Source organism: Coffea arabica, chromosome 2e, assembly GCF_036785885.1.
Source record: "Coffea arabica cultivar ET-39 chromosome 2e, Coffea Arabica ET-39 HiFi, whole genome shotgun sequence".
Classification (NCBI taxonomy): Eukaryota; Viridiplantae; Streptophyta; class Magnoliopsida; order Gentianales; family Rubiaceae; genus Coffea; species Coffea arabica.
Genome location: NC_092313.1, coordinates 12282981 through 12299644, shown reverse-complemented (window position 1 = coordinate 12299644; position 16664 = coordinate 12282981). Strand labels below are relative to the sequence as shown.

The 16664-nt window shown below is 36.4% G+C and overlaps 2 protein-coding genes and 1 pseudogene across 2 annotated transcripts; all 3 read right to left on the bottom strand.

Annotated features, from left to right (window-relative positions):
- Nucleotides 1–385: 385 nt before the first annotated feature.
- LOC140036106 (F-box protein At4g18380-like) lies at nucleotides 386–1396 on the bottom strand. The gene has a single exon (XM_072077382.1). It carries the CDS (start codon nucleotides 1394–1396, stop codon nucleotides 386–388), a length of 1011 nt encoding a protein of 336 aa, XP_071933483.1.
- Nucleotides 1397–4019: 2623 nt separating this feature from the next.
- On the bottom strand, nucleotides 4020–5990 carry LOC113728568 (uncharacterized; annotated as a pseudogene).
- A 6909-nt stretch (nucleotides 5991–12899) lies between these two features.
- Nucleotides 12900–13850, bottom strand: LOC140036105 (uncharacterized). Its single transcript, XM_072077381.1, has one exon. It carries the CDS (start codon nucleotides 13848–13850, stop codon nucleotides 12900–12902), a length of 951 nt encoding a protein of 316 aa, XP_071933482.1.
- Between the last annotated feature and the right edge of the window lie 2814 nt (nucleotides 13851–16664).

The following is a 16664-nucleotide window of genomic DNA, read 5'->3' as shown; positions in this document are numbered from 1 at the left end:
GGTAAAAGACTTGGATACAATTCCAATAAAAAGTAGTAGTACTAATTCTTTTCCTATTACTAGTAGTATTTTCCAATTTTCTCAGTTTTTCTAACTTCAGAGTTGGCCTCAAATAGCTACGGTAAATTTAGGAAATTTGTTGGATTCGGTGAGGTGGACGAAAATCATGAATTGGCATAAATAAAAAGGCGATTTCATTTTCTTAATGCTCTAACACCGTTAACAGGCAATGTTAACAACGTTAACATTATTTCATTTTCTTAAGCTAAACAACCCATGACGGATTAGAAGTCCAATCCTACCAAGGATTTTCACTTTCTCGACCATAACTAAGGAGATACTACTATCGTCAGAAGTCTACTGCTGGCAAAAATTTTTTTTTTTTTCAGAAATCAACGTCCCTGAGCATTTCTATTACATCTTCGATAAGAACCTCTTCTTCACCTTCAAAAGCTTGTTTTACTCTCTGGAAATTACAAGCAGAATTTCCTACTTGATCAGCATTTCTTTTGCGCTTGAGAAGAGTAATCATGATCATATATGAGCTGCCGCTTGACAGCACTGGCAGTTTCAGCGAAGGTGCAAACCAGAATCCAATGCTTTCCTCATCTCCTTGATCCTTAGGATTTGTAGTTCTTGTATTCGTTGGAATATTAGTCCTCCTCATCAGAACAAGTTCACTTTCTCCAAGATCAAGCCTACCTCGCTTCTCTGAATCTGTGAATATAACATGCTGAAGGGATTCTGGTAAAAAGGGAAGAAGGGATTCCATCAGTGAAAACGTTAAGCAAGCAATATCCAGATGACAGCCAAATTGAACCTTCATAAGGGACCCAATTTCAGCAGCGGCAGGATCGGCTGGGCCAGGGCTCGTTGGGGGGGCCAGGATTAGTATATATTTAGCTGATTTTCTGTCAATCTTCCACTTGACCACTGGCTGCTGCTCATTCCGTGAACCGCAACAATGAAACTCCACTTGGAGAGATTTGATGGAGTTGAATTTCCAGAGACATTTGGTTGACGGATGAGACAAGAATTGATTTTCAGAGGCTGTAGGAGTAGGAGAGGACGGCGGACGAGATCCGTGGCCATGAACGAAGAACTCGAAGGGAATGGTGACAATGTGGACGCCTTTTTTTCCAGCTAAAGAAAAACGACGGGTGAAGTCCCTGAATTGATCGAGTCCACCATCATCTGAGACCTGGAGAGGTATTTTCAAGAAAACCTTTCGGGTTAGGTAAACTAGAGAATAGAAATGCTTGGAGACAAGTGAACACCAGCACAGGGACTTGGCCTCTGAAATTTTGTCAAATATGTGGGATATCAACAGATCATCTGGTAAGCGTTTGAAGGGATCTTGACCATCTTCTTCTGCGGCTGCTGCTGGTGATGGCATTATTGTTTGATGATCAAGTTAATCCTTCGTTTCTTGGTGGAATATCACTCTTATCAGGTCAAATTTCAAGGGCTACAGGAGGATTTGATCATTTGATCTAGTAGTACATTAGTTCAGCGTTAGCTTCTTATAGCAACTGCAAAGCAATCTTTACACCTCTGATATCTATGCTTGTCCAAATTTGTGCTTCACTTTCAATTTTTTTTCAGTCTTTTCAGGTTTGACAATGACTTCATACTATCTTGTTGCCCAAGTATCTGTGACATTAATGATGGTCACAAAGCTACGTACAAGCGAATCAGGCAGAGACTGACAGTGCTAGTGTGCGTCCTTCTATGCGCACTAATTCAACATGTAGTATATATGACCAAAATAAAGTCCCAAAAGATGAAAAAAAAGCATCCTTCCCTGTAAAGCCAACAAGAGTGCTAGACAAGCAATGAAAGAGCTGAAGCTTACAGCTGGAAACAGAAAAAGTTTTCTAGTAATATGTTTTAGTAAACATACATAGGAGGATTTCCTGACTTGTCATTAGTCAGGACTCAGGAGAGTGACATTCTCCTAATTGCACCCGTTCTAATTTGTATCATAAACTCTAGCAGTTGGGGCTGATTAATAAGACAATAATGGAGATTAGGAGGTCCTATTCAGTTGTTCTGAGTTAAGATTTGCTTTCAAATCCTTGGATAATTCAATTCACAACTGTAGTTCAAGAATGACTAAAATTGTACTTATATGTGAATTCTAATGAATGATTAAAACAAAAATAAATTACAAAAATGACGGAGAAGAAGATAAGAATCCAAGCCGGGTTCCCCACCTTAATGTTTGTGATTTTTTAAAACAGGAGAAAAGAGAGAGAACGAAGTAATTGAGCATCTCTCCAACCTGGGAATCTTTTAAGTCTTAATACTAGTATACTACGTACTCCTCAATTATCCCATCGATAATTATTATGCTTTCCTTTTCTTTCATATGAAATTTCCAACCCACGAAAAGTCTTCTCTTCTAGTATATTGTTGTAAAAATTTTCAATTCTTTTCATTCAAAAAAGCAAAAAAGTTTTCTCTTATTTCTTTTTCCTTCCTAAAAACAAACATAGCCTTAATTGCAATGCAAATAATACCGACAAGTTCATCATAGCTAGATTAGCCAAATTGGAAGAAAATTACGAAGATGCATGTAGATTATCACAAACTAGTGGGTTGAAAATTGTAAAATGGTTCCCAAAAAAAAATTCTAATATCAGAAAGGCCCTCTTGTTCCTCTAGTATTTTGAAGATTTCTGGAATCTTTGAGCTCTAGAGAGTGAAGTGTCAAAGTGTGATCCTCCCCTTTAGCAATACCATACCCAAAAAAAGAAAGAAAGAGAGGGCAGTTATTTTTTACTTGGTTCTTTTCTCCCCGGGGGGAAAATGTTATTCTCTATTTTTTTTGTGATTCTTTATTTTTTTGAGGGTAAATTATTTTTCCTATGATTTGGCACTATACCACATAATTCCTATAATTTAAAAACTTATGTTTTACCCCCTCATAATTTGGAGTAAAGTATTACTGTTAGTTTTGCATTAAAACTAATGATCAATGTTAAAAAAAAGTCAAATAAAAACTAATAAGTAACCTTTTCACTACTTCTTCTTTTTCCTTTTTCTTTCTCTTTTTCTTTTTCCTTTGGAAAAATAAGAGATGATATTAAAAAAATTATATTTTGCCCTACTAAATCGTAATAAATCTTAATTTGTCCCAAATACAAACAAAAAAAAAAGAAGAAAGAAAATTAAAAAAAAAATAGAAAATTAAAAAGTACTACATTGAAAGTAAGAAATAGCCAAAAAAAAGTGACACTGTGGTTTAGTATTTTCTCAATTCTGATAGAGAAGTTAATGAGATGGAAGACTGGAAGTGAACTTATGGATTCTTAATTGATAGTGCACTGGGGGCTGCAAAAGATGTTATTCAAACGAATTACTAATACTTTTCATACTTGAAAGAAAAGAAGGGACAAAAAGGGAAATAAGTGCTGGGACATTTAAAGGCGTGCAAGCACAACCCTCCTAAATTTTGCGCCTTACACTGTTAGTGGAATATTTGAAGGCCTAGCTACTAGCAAATCGCGATCAGGCAACTTGGAAGCAGTAGTCTGCAGGCGTTATCCAGCTTACAGCAATATTCCAGAAAAAAATATTTGGCTTTAGATGCTGCTGAAAGCTTCAAAATCTACAGACGTCATGCATGAAAACTTTCTGATCAGTTGGGATCCTCTATGTCACTACTCGGTGCCAACTCCAGTGCCAATCCCACTTATCACGTGATGGTAGAAGAAATTTCATTAAACAACACATGACAAATTAAATAAATAAGACATTTGGCATAAATATAGAAGTGACACTGAATTGTCACCGGAAAAGTGGCACTGAGAATCCTGTGTGCTTTCTGATGCGTCTCCCCCTGAGACTTCAACTCTCAATCATAGGCGACATTGTGGGACACTAATTCAGTTAATGTGATGGAGCTTAAAACATGAAGATTATTGTTTCAATCATTCCAAGAACTTATGTACAAGAACTGCCGAGTACATGTTAATTGCAAAAATCGAGCAAGTGAAAATAAAAAAAGGCAATCGCTACCTGAAACCTATTACGCTTTTCCTACCTGTGAATGGTTCAAATTTAGTTTCTTCTTTCTTGCAAGCATGTTCTTCTTTTTCGTCTTTCTTCGGGGATCGCTTATTAACCACGCTAGATCGTCCGAACACCATGCTTCCCGGGTCTTGACACCCACAGGTTTTTGACGAAGTCTTGCAGCTGATTTCATCCGTCTCCATCTTTTCTACTACCGCGTCAGACACCGCTGGCACCGCCCCATCTAACCGTCTTGCTAAGCCTGAGAAGGCTACAAACTTTTGCTTGTCTTTGCCTTCCTTGCTGTTTCCAATTTTATTTGCTACATGTGAGCCTTTCTTCTCTGGCTCTATATAATCCAAAGGAGCATCAAAATCCACCTCGCAGTCTGTATCAATAATGCTTATTGCCGAGTTTGGTTTGGTTTCCACTACATCAATGCTAAACTTCTTCAGGTTGTGTGAGATTGTAATGGTATCTCCGGTGGTCAAACAAGCAAACTTCTTCAGGCTTTTTCTCCAAAACAGCTTTAGGATCGGATATATTAACGAAATCTGTGGTGTGTGGCTGCAACTTCACATAAGTTCCTTTAGGAAGGGAGACGTTTTTGAGGAGGATGAGGTCTCCTTCGAGGATTTTCAAGTTGTCCATCATCCATTGAGGGAGGAAGACGAAACCCTCTTCGGCAGTGAACTCCAAGACTCCACAATGAGAAGCGCGGCCACAATCGTCACAAGTATTTTGGATTGAAAACATCATTGGATAATCGATCCTGAGAGCAGAAAGGCAATCTAAAGCAATGTTTTAAAAATCGGACCGTTAATTGAACCGGTGAAGTGAAAGGGTCGAGGTTCAACCGGTCGGACCGGTTCAACCTCGGTTCAATAAATTTTTTAAAAATAATTTATATAAATATATATACGTACAAAATAAGACATGTAATGGACTAATTTAATACTTCATATGATGAAAAGTTTACTATTTTTTAATAACTTGGATTTTTAAAAATAAAATTTTTAAATTATAAGTTAAAACAAATAAATTTCATCTCAATTTCAATTATATCTAAATCCAACCCAAAAATATCACAATATTTTGAAATTATACAAAATTCACGTCTATGAGAATTTAGATATTGTGAACTTAAATTTTAATTTACGTTTTGAGATTTAGAGATTGCAATTTAAAAAAGGAAGTTTGGAGTTCAAAGGAAGTCAAGAAAATTGAAAATAGAAATGTAAACTTGATAAGAAACAAAAAATGAGATAAAAGTGAGTGGTTGTGGCATTAAATAATTTGGGTTAAAAAAATAATTTTTTTTAACTTTTTTCAATTTAATGGACAAAAATAAAATTAAAAATGGAAGAAAACATCAATAAATTAAAAATAAAAAGGTTTGATTAAAAAGGGAGTGACAAAAGAAAAGAGGATAGAGAGAGAGAGAGAGTTGAAAATTAAAAAGAAAGGGTCATGAGAGGATGAGATTTTGTAAGAAAAATGAAAAAAAGAAATATGAGTGTTTGCTTTATATAAATAAGTTATCAAAAAAAACTAATAAGATGTGATGGTGCAACGGTTAATACATTGGTCTTCTATTACAAAGGTCTTGAATTCGAATCTTGATAGCTATATTTTGCAAAAAAAAAAAAAAAAAAAGAGGAAGGTTGAAAACCGGTTCAATCCGATTCAATGGCGGTTTTAACAGTTCGACCGATTCTTGACCGGTTTTTTGGCAAAGTCAACTATGGCATTGAACCGGACCGGTGCCATGGCCGGTCCGCGGTTCAACCGGTCGAACCGGCCGGTCCGGTCCAGTTTTCAAAACATTGATCTAAAGCTGAAGCTGGCATAAGAATTTTGTTTCCCTTGTTGAGTTTTGCTTTTCGAATTGTAGAAAAAGAATGGCAGAAGTAATGGTGCACGAATTGTTGATTCTCTCCCCAATACTCCATTGGAGTTGTTAAGAACTCCATTATCAAACGCGTAATAAAGTAACGTAAGAAAGCATAATACATGCTTATAACCTATATCTGTATATATAGAGTGCGACATCGTTGAATCCTATTCACTTTTGGGGATTAAGATTCTCAAATTAAAAAGTATTAATCTTCTATACATTGACAATATATATACTTTTAACATTAGATGCATGACACATAATTCGAATTTGAATTTGAAACTCAAATATTGTATATGTGTCGTATATCCAACTGTTATAATGTAAATAGGATAAAATAGGCATAATAGGATAAAAATATAACCAAGTTCAAAAGTTTCCAATGCAAGTTAACTAGTACGAAAAAGGAAAAATACAACCCTAATTAACTAGTAGTCCCCCTCTTCCTAACCCTTGGCCCCATTCCACAAAAATAAATTTTAAAAAAAAGAAAAAAAACTCTGCCCATTACAACATCACATTAATCTAGGGACACATCTATAAGCAGAAAACAAAAAATCGGAGCAAAGTAATTACAAGAATAACTTCATTCAAAAAAGAAGACTAACAATATTACTGTAAAACTAACATGTTAATGATAGAATTTGCTAGCAGCATTCCAAGCCCATCAAAAATCATGAAGGTATTTGTCCAGAAAAACTTTTACTTGACAAATAAACAGATAAAAACACCTGTAGAAGAAGATAGCAAAAGCCCCTTGAAGTATCAGGGTAAAACATTTAAAAAAAAACTGCATACGAAAATTGGAAAAAAAATTTATTTCCAACAAAAATATAAAAGAGTGAAAAAAATCCATTTATTTTAATTACCAAGTATGGAAGATTAAAAGCAAAAAGTTTAGCATGGAAGAAGGTGTTTTTATACTTGAGTTTGTATATTTGCATTTTTTTTCCTTCTGCCAGCTTCTATAAGGGCCTCACCCTCCTAATCTTCCAATAATGTTGATGGTATCTGCCCTAAATATACCCCTAAAAGCCCCTTAACAGAAGAAGAAGCAAGCTTGCCTCCTTTGCCACTTCTCTTATTTTCCTAATTTTCTTTTCCATTAGATCCATCCCCATCTTTGTCATCTTTTTTCCTTATGTTTGGAAAGGCCCAATTCATAAGATATTACTCTCAATGAGACCAAAATATAAAACGAGCTTCTGTCCTGATTTTTCCAATCCCATTTTGTCCAAAACCAATACCCCATGAATTCTTGAATTGAAATATCTCAACCCCATTGCGGATATGGATAGTAGGTGTATCATTATGCTGCAAGGAATGCTGCATAAATGGGATCAGAGAGAGAGAGTATGAACTGGCTTTCCAAAGACAAGGAAAAAGATAACAAAAATGGGGATGGATCTAATGGAAAAGGAAATTAGGAAAAGAAGAGAAGTGGCAAAGCGGCAAGCCTGCTTCTTCCACCAAAGGGGTTTTTTAATTGGAGATATAATCCGGGCAGACCCCATGAACATTATTGACTTGGTTGCATCACTGGTTATGATGCAGGTGGATATGAGAAAGATTCCTCACAGGAAACCAGCTTTGGCACTTTTTTTTTTTTTTTTGTGGTAAAAGAGATAGCTATGTATTTACCTCTGTGGCTCCATGCTATGCTCCCGTGTTCTTTAGTGACATTGTTTGGGATTCGGGTCCGAGCAATTATTAACATGAATTGCTATTGTAGTACTACAATGTAGTAGTACACCTTTTAGAGGTTGTACATCATCCAAAGAAAATTTTGTAAAAATTTATGCCTTGAATTGTAACAGTTTTTTTACAAAAAAAAAAATTTATTTTTTTTCGAATATATATTTTCAATCACTCTTCTATTTACATGTATTGAATACAATACATTTTCTTTTTACAAAAATTTTTAAAAATAGCAATTCAAACATATTGGGGTATCAGGCCAATTATTTGAAAAAGAAAAGACCAACAATTTAATAGAAAATAATATCTAATACGAATGATGAACAACACACAAGAATTAACGTGGTTCGGTTTAATCACCAAGCCTACGTCCACGGAGAGAAAAACTTATTCTTATTATGAGAGGAAAAACACCACAAGATTACAACTTGATTCCCAAGCCCCAACTCTTGTATAACCCTCTCACCCACTAAGAATTCTCTCACTCCTTTCTTGTGTGTCTTTGTAGTATGCCAACCCACCTATTTATAGAGAACATTACTGTCAAAAAAAATCAAATAACAATTGGAAACCAATACTATTTCCTAAACTCATATAGAGTAGAAAATAGTATCTAACTAAATAGGAATTTACTTGACTACTACTTCAAGTAACTAAATCCAATTAGGAAATTAGTTACTTCCACACAAAACAGGAATTTTACCTAAAAGAAATTAAGCCAATTTCCTAACAAATCTCTACCTTGGCGAAAATTTCTTTTAGCAAACACAGCAAACCATCCAAAAAAAACTCCATTTGTCTTTTCCCACCAAGTACCTTGGTGCCTAGCTATACACCTGAATCAATACGGTCTTGTTTTCAATTGATTCAATCGGCAAATGAACGTGTGTAGCTAACCGAGTCCAACATCTAGTTGACTCGCGAGAGGGGCCTCAATTCACCCTCTCCCATAGTAGAATTTTTCCTCTCACCACCATTTGTAATTTGAGAGCATTCTTGGATCCCCTTCCGCTCCCAATCTATTGAGGTATTCAAATGGTACAAATTACCATACTTCTTCCCCATCAACAAGACCGTCTCGCCATGTGTGATTTTCAAGACTCCACCTGCAGCGGAAAAATGGTAACCCTCGGAGTCTAATTGGCTCAAAGAAATTAGATTCCTTTGTAGTTTTGGGACATAAGCCACACCACCCAAAGAACAAATCTCTCCATTCAACATTTTGATTTTCACCACTCCAACATCTTTGACTTGACAAGTAGATCCATCACCCAAGAATATAAAACCTGTCTTCTTTCTTTGGAGAGTATCAAAATAATTTGACCTGGAGCAAACATGTGAAACACATCCAGAATCTAAAATCCAACCATCACGAGAAGAAGTATTATTACCTTTGGAGATTGTGAGAATATCTCCACCCGATGCATATCCAACAACATTATCATAGTCATTCTCATCATTTTTCTTTTGATGAGGGCAATATCTTTTGATATGGCCAAACTCATGACAACCAAAGCACTGGATTCCACCCTTTCTCTTGGCCTTTGAACCACCTGCCTTAGATTCACCGCCAAATTATTTTCCTCTTTTATTCTCACCTCGAGCAATTAACGCAGCTTCTTGTGTCACCTCTTGGTTTGCCTTCCTTTATTTTTCATGATCCAACAAAGAAGACTGCACATTCTCGAACTCTAAAGTGTCCTTCCCATACAACAGGGTAGTCACGACACTTTCGTAAGAATCAGAGACAGAGGTAAGAAGTAAAAGGGCCTTATCTTCTTCCTCAATATCTACGCCAACCTTTTGGAGTTGATCCAAAATTCCGTTGAACGTATTCATGTGATCCATGAGGCTGCCACCCTCCACCATCTTTAGTGCATAAAGTTGCCGCTTTAGATGCAACTTATTGGATAAGCTTTTAGCCAGATAAAGCTTTTCCAATTTTTTCCAGAGGTCTGCTGCAGAATCTTCCTCATTTATCACATTATTTATGATGTTGTCCGCCACATAGAGCCGAATCGTGCTCGCACACCTTGCGTCCAACTCCTCAAACTCATCATCATTCATGCTCTCTGGCTTCTTGTTCTTTTCATTCAACGCTTTTGCCAAACCTTGTTGAACTAGAACATCCTTCACTCTTCTTTGCCAAAGAGTGAAACTTGTAATTCCATTAAACGGTTGAATTGGAAACTGTATAGTTCCAAACCCCATGGTATACCACCACCCACTCAATTAAATTGTTCAATTAGTAACAACCACCAATCCACTTGATCTCAATAATTAACTAGGATCCAACCATGAACTTTAATTTGCTCTATTGTCCAGTCTCGCAACCAGGCTCTGATACCACTTGTTGGGGTATCAGGCCAATTATTTGAAAAAGAAAAGACCAACAATTTAATAGAAAATAATATCTAACACGAATGATGAACAACACACAAGAATTAACGTGGTTCGGCTTAATCACCAAGCCTACGTCCACGGAGAGAAAAACTTATTCTTATTATAAGAGGAAAAACACCACAAGATTATAACTTGATTCCCAAGCCCCAACTCTTGTATAACCCTTTCACTCACTAAGAATTCTCTCACTCCTTTCTTGTGTGTCTTTGTAGTATGCCAACCCACCTATTTATAGGGAACATTATTGCCAAAAAAACCAAATAACAATTGGAAACCAATACTATTTCCTAAACTCATATAGAGTAGAAAATAGTATCTAACTAAATAGGAATTTACTTGACTACTACTTCAAGTAACTAAATCCAATTAGGAAACTAGTTACTTCCACACAAAACAGGAATTTTACCTAAAAGAAATTAAGCTAATTTTCTAACAAAACAAGCTATTACGTTGCGTAGAAATCAAATGCTTTTCATGGTCAACTTTATGTGTTGGAATGGGAGGTCGTCGATGGCAGAAAAGAATCACCTGTTCTCCCGGCTGCTTCATGTTGTTTTGCAGAAAGCAGAGATCGTAAGAAAGTAAGCAGCTTAGTATAGCTAAGCTCAGTGGTTCCCACCAAAGCTGTTGGGGTGGAAGGTACCTTGACTTCCACCATTGGCCACAAAAATGTGACAAGTCATTTTAAGTGGCTTCCAGACGAGTATGTTGTACACTTGTTTAGGCCGGTAGGTAGTTCAGTTCCCTCCTATTTTTTCTTGACTTCTTCAGGTCCCCCTCTCCATAGCATAGAATGCACTCGTTTAGGCCGATAGTTAGTTCAGTCCCCTCCAATTTTCCCTTGATCTCTTTAGGTCCCTCTCTTCATAACATAGAATACATGTAGGTCTATCGTTTCGGCAAAAAAAAATAAAAATAAGCAGCTAAGTCTGGCTGTATAGGTAGGAGAAAGCAACCAGCTGGTCTCCCCTTGCGGATATGGTGTTAGCTGGTGGTGGTACTATTCAATGTCCAATGCACGGTGAAATTAACGGGGGATGCCGGATTGTCAGATTAGTGTCTAATTGATGGTTTTACTTCATTGTGGCTAATGCAGAAATGGACCTATTTGCATTGTTATTTTTAAGAGTTTTTGTAAAAAAAAGTGTACTGTAATGATTTGATGTATGTGAGGTAAAAAAGTGATTGAAAAATGTGTTCATAAAAGACGTAAAATTTTTTTCGCAACAAATCAAAATCCAAATTGGTTATTGTCTCTGCTTTTAAGCCGTGCATTCACCCTCTTCTTTCTTTGGATACAAGTTTTAGCTACTGTCGTGTTTGGGAAATTAAACAATGAAAGAACAAGAAGATTTAATAGAAAATGAGTCTATCTTCAGAGGTTGATTTATTTTCTTTGGATTGCAATTTTTTGAAGTTTTTGTAAAAAAATGTACTGTTGCGATTTGATATATGTGAGGTAAAAAAGTGATTAAAAAATGTGTTTACAGAAAATATAAATTTTTTTTTGAGAAAAATAACTTTCTAAACAAATGTAAGAGAGGAAATAAGTGTGAGTACATGCATATAAATTGTAAATTACATAATGGGTGGTTAATTAGGATATAAAAAGGAAAAGTACAAGTAATACAAAGCTTGTACAAAAATTTCTTTTTTCCTAAAAAATATCTGTAGTTGCATGAGGGGTTTACACAAATAAAATAAAATAATTTTCTATAGCTCATCTATGGAAGCATGGAAGGATATTGAATCGCCCTATTTCTTCTTTTCTTTTTTTTTTAATTCTTTAAAATCATTAAATGTTAAGTTTTACTTGGATTAAGGATTATTCAGAAAACTATTCTAGATAATAGTACTATAGCACTTTTTTTGATATAATATATGTAAAATAATAAAAACAATTTATGTAACAATTATGCAGTGAGAAAACATGTTTATCATGCAAGTTTTTTTTTTTAATTTCAATTGTTTTTCTCTCTTGAAATCGAAAGCTCGTGCTCTCGTCTTGTTTTTCTAGCTTTTGTTTTGTCTTATTATTCCCTTTTGAAATTCTCAGGGATACAATAAGTTTAATTCTAAAGTGAATTCTCTGTGGCCGATATTCCAGGGCACCTTTCCTTTAATATTAGTAGTGTTTAGATAACCAACGCCAAGTAAAATCCTCTGTCGCGAATGAACGACCAAGAATTGCAGAGGAGATGGGACCTACATTTTTCTTCCAGCGGTCAAAGGCAACTCTTGTCTGACCTTTCCAACGCAATGATAGATAACGCGTCCTTCAAAGTTCAAACAACTTCGACCCTTCCCATGTTTTGACTTTTGATCAACTGAACCCTACGTTAAGTTCCTCAAAATAATTGCCAACACTCAATACTCATTCATCCACAGCTCCGAAAAATGGGGCAACATGGCAGATGGTAAAATAACATCGAAAGACATAGGACAGGAAAGTGACAAGCTAGGGGCAGCGGAGAAAAATGATGGAACGGTTGTAAACGACGTGCCCAATCCCAATGTCCGTAACCTGAGTGCAAGAAATATTCAAATCAGAGTTCGAGCAACGGTTTACCAGCTAAAAGATATGAGCGCATGCTTACTAGCCAAAGGGTATAAACACATGCATCAAACATGGTCTAACCACTGATTACAAACTTGCCATTTTTTTTCCCTTGCCCTCATCCTTCCACTCTGACCTGTCATGTATATTATTCGAATTCTGAATCTTGCTGAGAAAAGAGTTCTAAGAACCCTTTCCTAATCATTGGGCCAATCCTGCCACATTTTTAGATTAGTTAATGGGAAACAAAATTGTGAATTAGCATAGGAAAGAAAATGGTAATGGGCTGCCACTTGACCCATACTCAAGAACAAAAATTGCTTGAGATCAAACGTATCCCAGAATTCCGCTGCTAATGTTCTTCATGGTCAGAAACTGTCTTGCAGCTTCACCATAAACCTTTTCTTCTCCACCCCCTTGAAAAGCTGCGCTGGCTGCCAACAGATCATCACATTCGCCATCATCCCACATTTCTCTGTACCGTATAACACAAACCCCCTTCATCACAGATCCAGACAACGGCAATTTAACAAGTGATTTATGCCAGTATTTAACAGCTCCCCTTTCGGCGACTAAATCTCTAATCTTACATCTTTTGATCATCTTTACGTCAATCACCTCACTCCCATCAAAACTAACAAGCCCACCTTGCTTCTTTGAGTCTTTGACCTCAACATTTCGTAGGGATTCTGGTAACAAGTGAGTCAACGTTTTCATCAGTGCCAACCTCAAGAATGCATCGTTGAGATGATTGAAGACGCACCCCCTAATGACGTCTAATTCCTCATCTCCGATTCTATCGTCAACTTCTTCAACAACAACATCGTCATTGTTAAGACTCTCTGCAAACAGCATGATAAAGCTAGCAGATCCCAAGTCGATCTTCCACTTAACGAGCGGCTCATTACAAGTACTGGAGCAGACGTCGGAGCTCCTCCCACCGCCTCCAGGACAGTGGAATTCAATGCGGAGGGATTCCACGGAAGTGAATTTCACAAGAAATTCGGTAGCAAGGTTCAGCACATAATCTGCAGGAATGACAGGGTCTGTTGGATCGGTCCACTGCTGGTCGGGAATCTGAAGTGGGATTTTGACGGAAACAGTCTTGGATTGGAAAACAAGACCTGAAAAACGCTTAGAGACCATTGAACAACAGAAAAGGAACTGGGCTTCTGGGATTTTATCAAAAATGTGGAACAGAATTAGCCCATCTGGTAAGCGATTGAAGGGACGTTCAGCATCCTCTTCACCTACTTGATTAACGCCAAAATCCTCCATTTTCAGTTCGCAGATTCTGCGTTGCTTTTTCTGATTGCTTGAAACTTTCAGTCGCTAAATTCCTAGTTCCAGGTGATATTTATGGACACGTAGGACAGCTAGGATAGAACAAAGGGGAGGGGGGAAGATGAATTTAATCACAGCTGTTGCTTTGGTAGCACCAAAGAACAGCAAATGTACAATTGCTTTTTACGGCAGCAAGAAAATGCTGCCGCCATTATCCTATCCAGCATACCAGCATTATCCATAAAATAGTTGTTTCATTCAATAAATCTGATTTAAGGAGATCATTTGTGAAAAAGGAAATTGTTTATCAGAATTCAGTAATTAGTTGCCTTAACGAACAATTGGATCCTGTGACATGCATATTAGTTTCAGTCCTACCTGTTTGAATATTTTCATTCCAAATACGGGTTGCGTATGCAATCCGAGTCAATTAAGTTGCACAAAATCATTATCAGAAAAATTAATAGTATACCGTAAGCAAAGATGCTCTATGCCTAGATAGTTAAAAATGGAATGTGGAAGTTATTCTCATATTGTTTTGGATATGGCTAAACATATATAACTCATCAAGCTTGTAATGTGACTGCTTCTTTTTTCTTTTTCTTTTTTTCCTTTTAGACTATATTCCTTATTCCATAAACCTTTTTATGCACTTGTATCAATGATCATTAATTTCTTTATCTTCTTATTAAAATTCTCCAACAGCATTCCTTATTTAAAAGCTTCTCTTCTTTTATAGAATCGATTAATTATCATATCTTTGTATTTTTTTCACTTGCTAATTCTTTTTTTTTTTTTTGGAGAAATTTACTAGCCAAGTCTCTTATCTTTCGCCCCCAGTTTTTTGGAGATTTTTTTCCCTTTGAAAAGCAATAAAGAATGATTCTAGAGTTCTTCCCGAGTTCACAGATACTTGATAAGCAAGAGTAGCCTCATTTAGCCATTTTACGCACTTGTGTTAATGATCTTTTTATTTCTTTATCTTCTAATTTTTTTTTTTTGAGATACTCACTCGCCAATTCTCTTACTCGTATTTTCTCTTCTATTCTGAATTTTACCCTAAAATTTATCATGTTGCACGTTTTCACCTTTTTTTAACATTTCTGATGCAGCTTCACCAAAAAAATTTGCCTTCTCCTTTGAAAGCTTATTTTGCAATTCCTCTTTGAAAACCCGAAAAAAAAAGGAGAAGAAGCACTGAAAGTAGTGATGATTTTTTTTTTTTTTTAATTATCACTTAAAAGGAGGAGGTACGGACTTTCTAGTTGAGCATGGCAGTGGAATTTAATCACAATATCAGCTGAACATACAAAAATTGCTCAAGGACCAAATTAAGTAACCAAAGAAAAAGCAAATAGGCATATGGTACCACTCTACGAGGAAACCAATTACCAATCCAGAATCGAGGATATTTTTGCATCAAACACCCAAAGAAGCAAATTCCTTCTATGCATCTCCATGAAGAAAATTCTCTTTTTCTTTTCTAAAATCCGAGACTATAAACAGACTACATGGATGGATTAGAAAAGGACGAAGAAGCTGCACAATAAAATAGTAAATTAATGAACTAGAAGCTCTAAAATAATGACAATAAAACTCCGATTATATACCAGAATAGGCCGTACAATCAAAAGAAGAAATCACTAGCAAAGCATAATGAACATGCTATAACTGTAGAATCTGCAGCAAGACTCTCCCCAACCCCACAAAAACAATTTCACCGTGTTTTGGCTATCCAACATGGGAATCAAAGGCAGACCACCCACAAAAATCCTTTGTCAATGTTGTTCTTAGTCAACAACTCCTTTGCAGCTTCACCAAAAACCACCGATGTTCTTCACCTAAAACAGCTGCTTTTGCTGCCATGAAGTCATCATCCTCATCATCAACCCAATTTTCCTTGTAGCTGATCACAGCAACCCTTTTCATCTCCGTCCAGAGAATGGCAGCTTAAGGAGACGTTTTTCATGCCAGTACTTGGCTGCTCCGTTGCCACCCAAAAAATTTCTAACGTTAAACCTTTTTCAGCATCTGGACATCAACCACCTCATTTCCTCCATTATCTGTCATCCCACCTTGCTTCTTGGAGTTTGTCACCACAACATTTTCAAGGGATCCCAATAGAAGACGGACTAGCATTTTTATCAGTGAGAACATGTAATTACTACTTGAATGAGAAAAATTGTAGAAAGTAGAACAAAAACTGCACAACAGAAGAATTTTTTGTATTTCATTTTAAGTATACAATCTTGCTCTCACTGAGCCTAGGTCCTGACTCTACCACCGAGTAAAGGAAACGACAGCCAGCTTGGTAATCCTTGTGACAAGACTATCAAGAATATGGGCCGGTTTGAGTTATAATTACTTCACTTAAACAACTCCTTGAAAACCTGACCATTTAACTACTACAAATAGGTGGAAGACTCGACTTGGAAAGAAATAATTTCTTGTCTAGTGAAATTATTTACCAGTTACCGTATCAGCATGTATAAACACTAGCCAACTGGCTTGCTTCGAACTCATCACTTTATAATTAACCAAGAGAATAGTTTCCCCAAGTGTTGAAGGTAGCGCTGTCTAAGACGTTTTGTCAGAGTAAATGTTCGCTAATCCAAGAATGAAACTGGTTGAGGCGACGCCACCAAATTATGTATTTTTTTTTTGTTGCTGAATTTCTCTTGCTTTTCTGCTTTTGTTTGAAATTTATTCCCTCTTCAAATTTTGTTTTTGGCTTTAACTAAGCGGAATTTTCTTCTTGCTGCAAAGCAACATGGAAGGTACAAGCGGATCAGGCTGCAACTTTGGAGC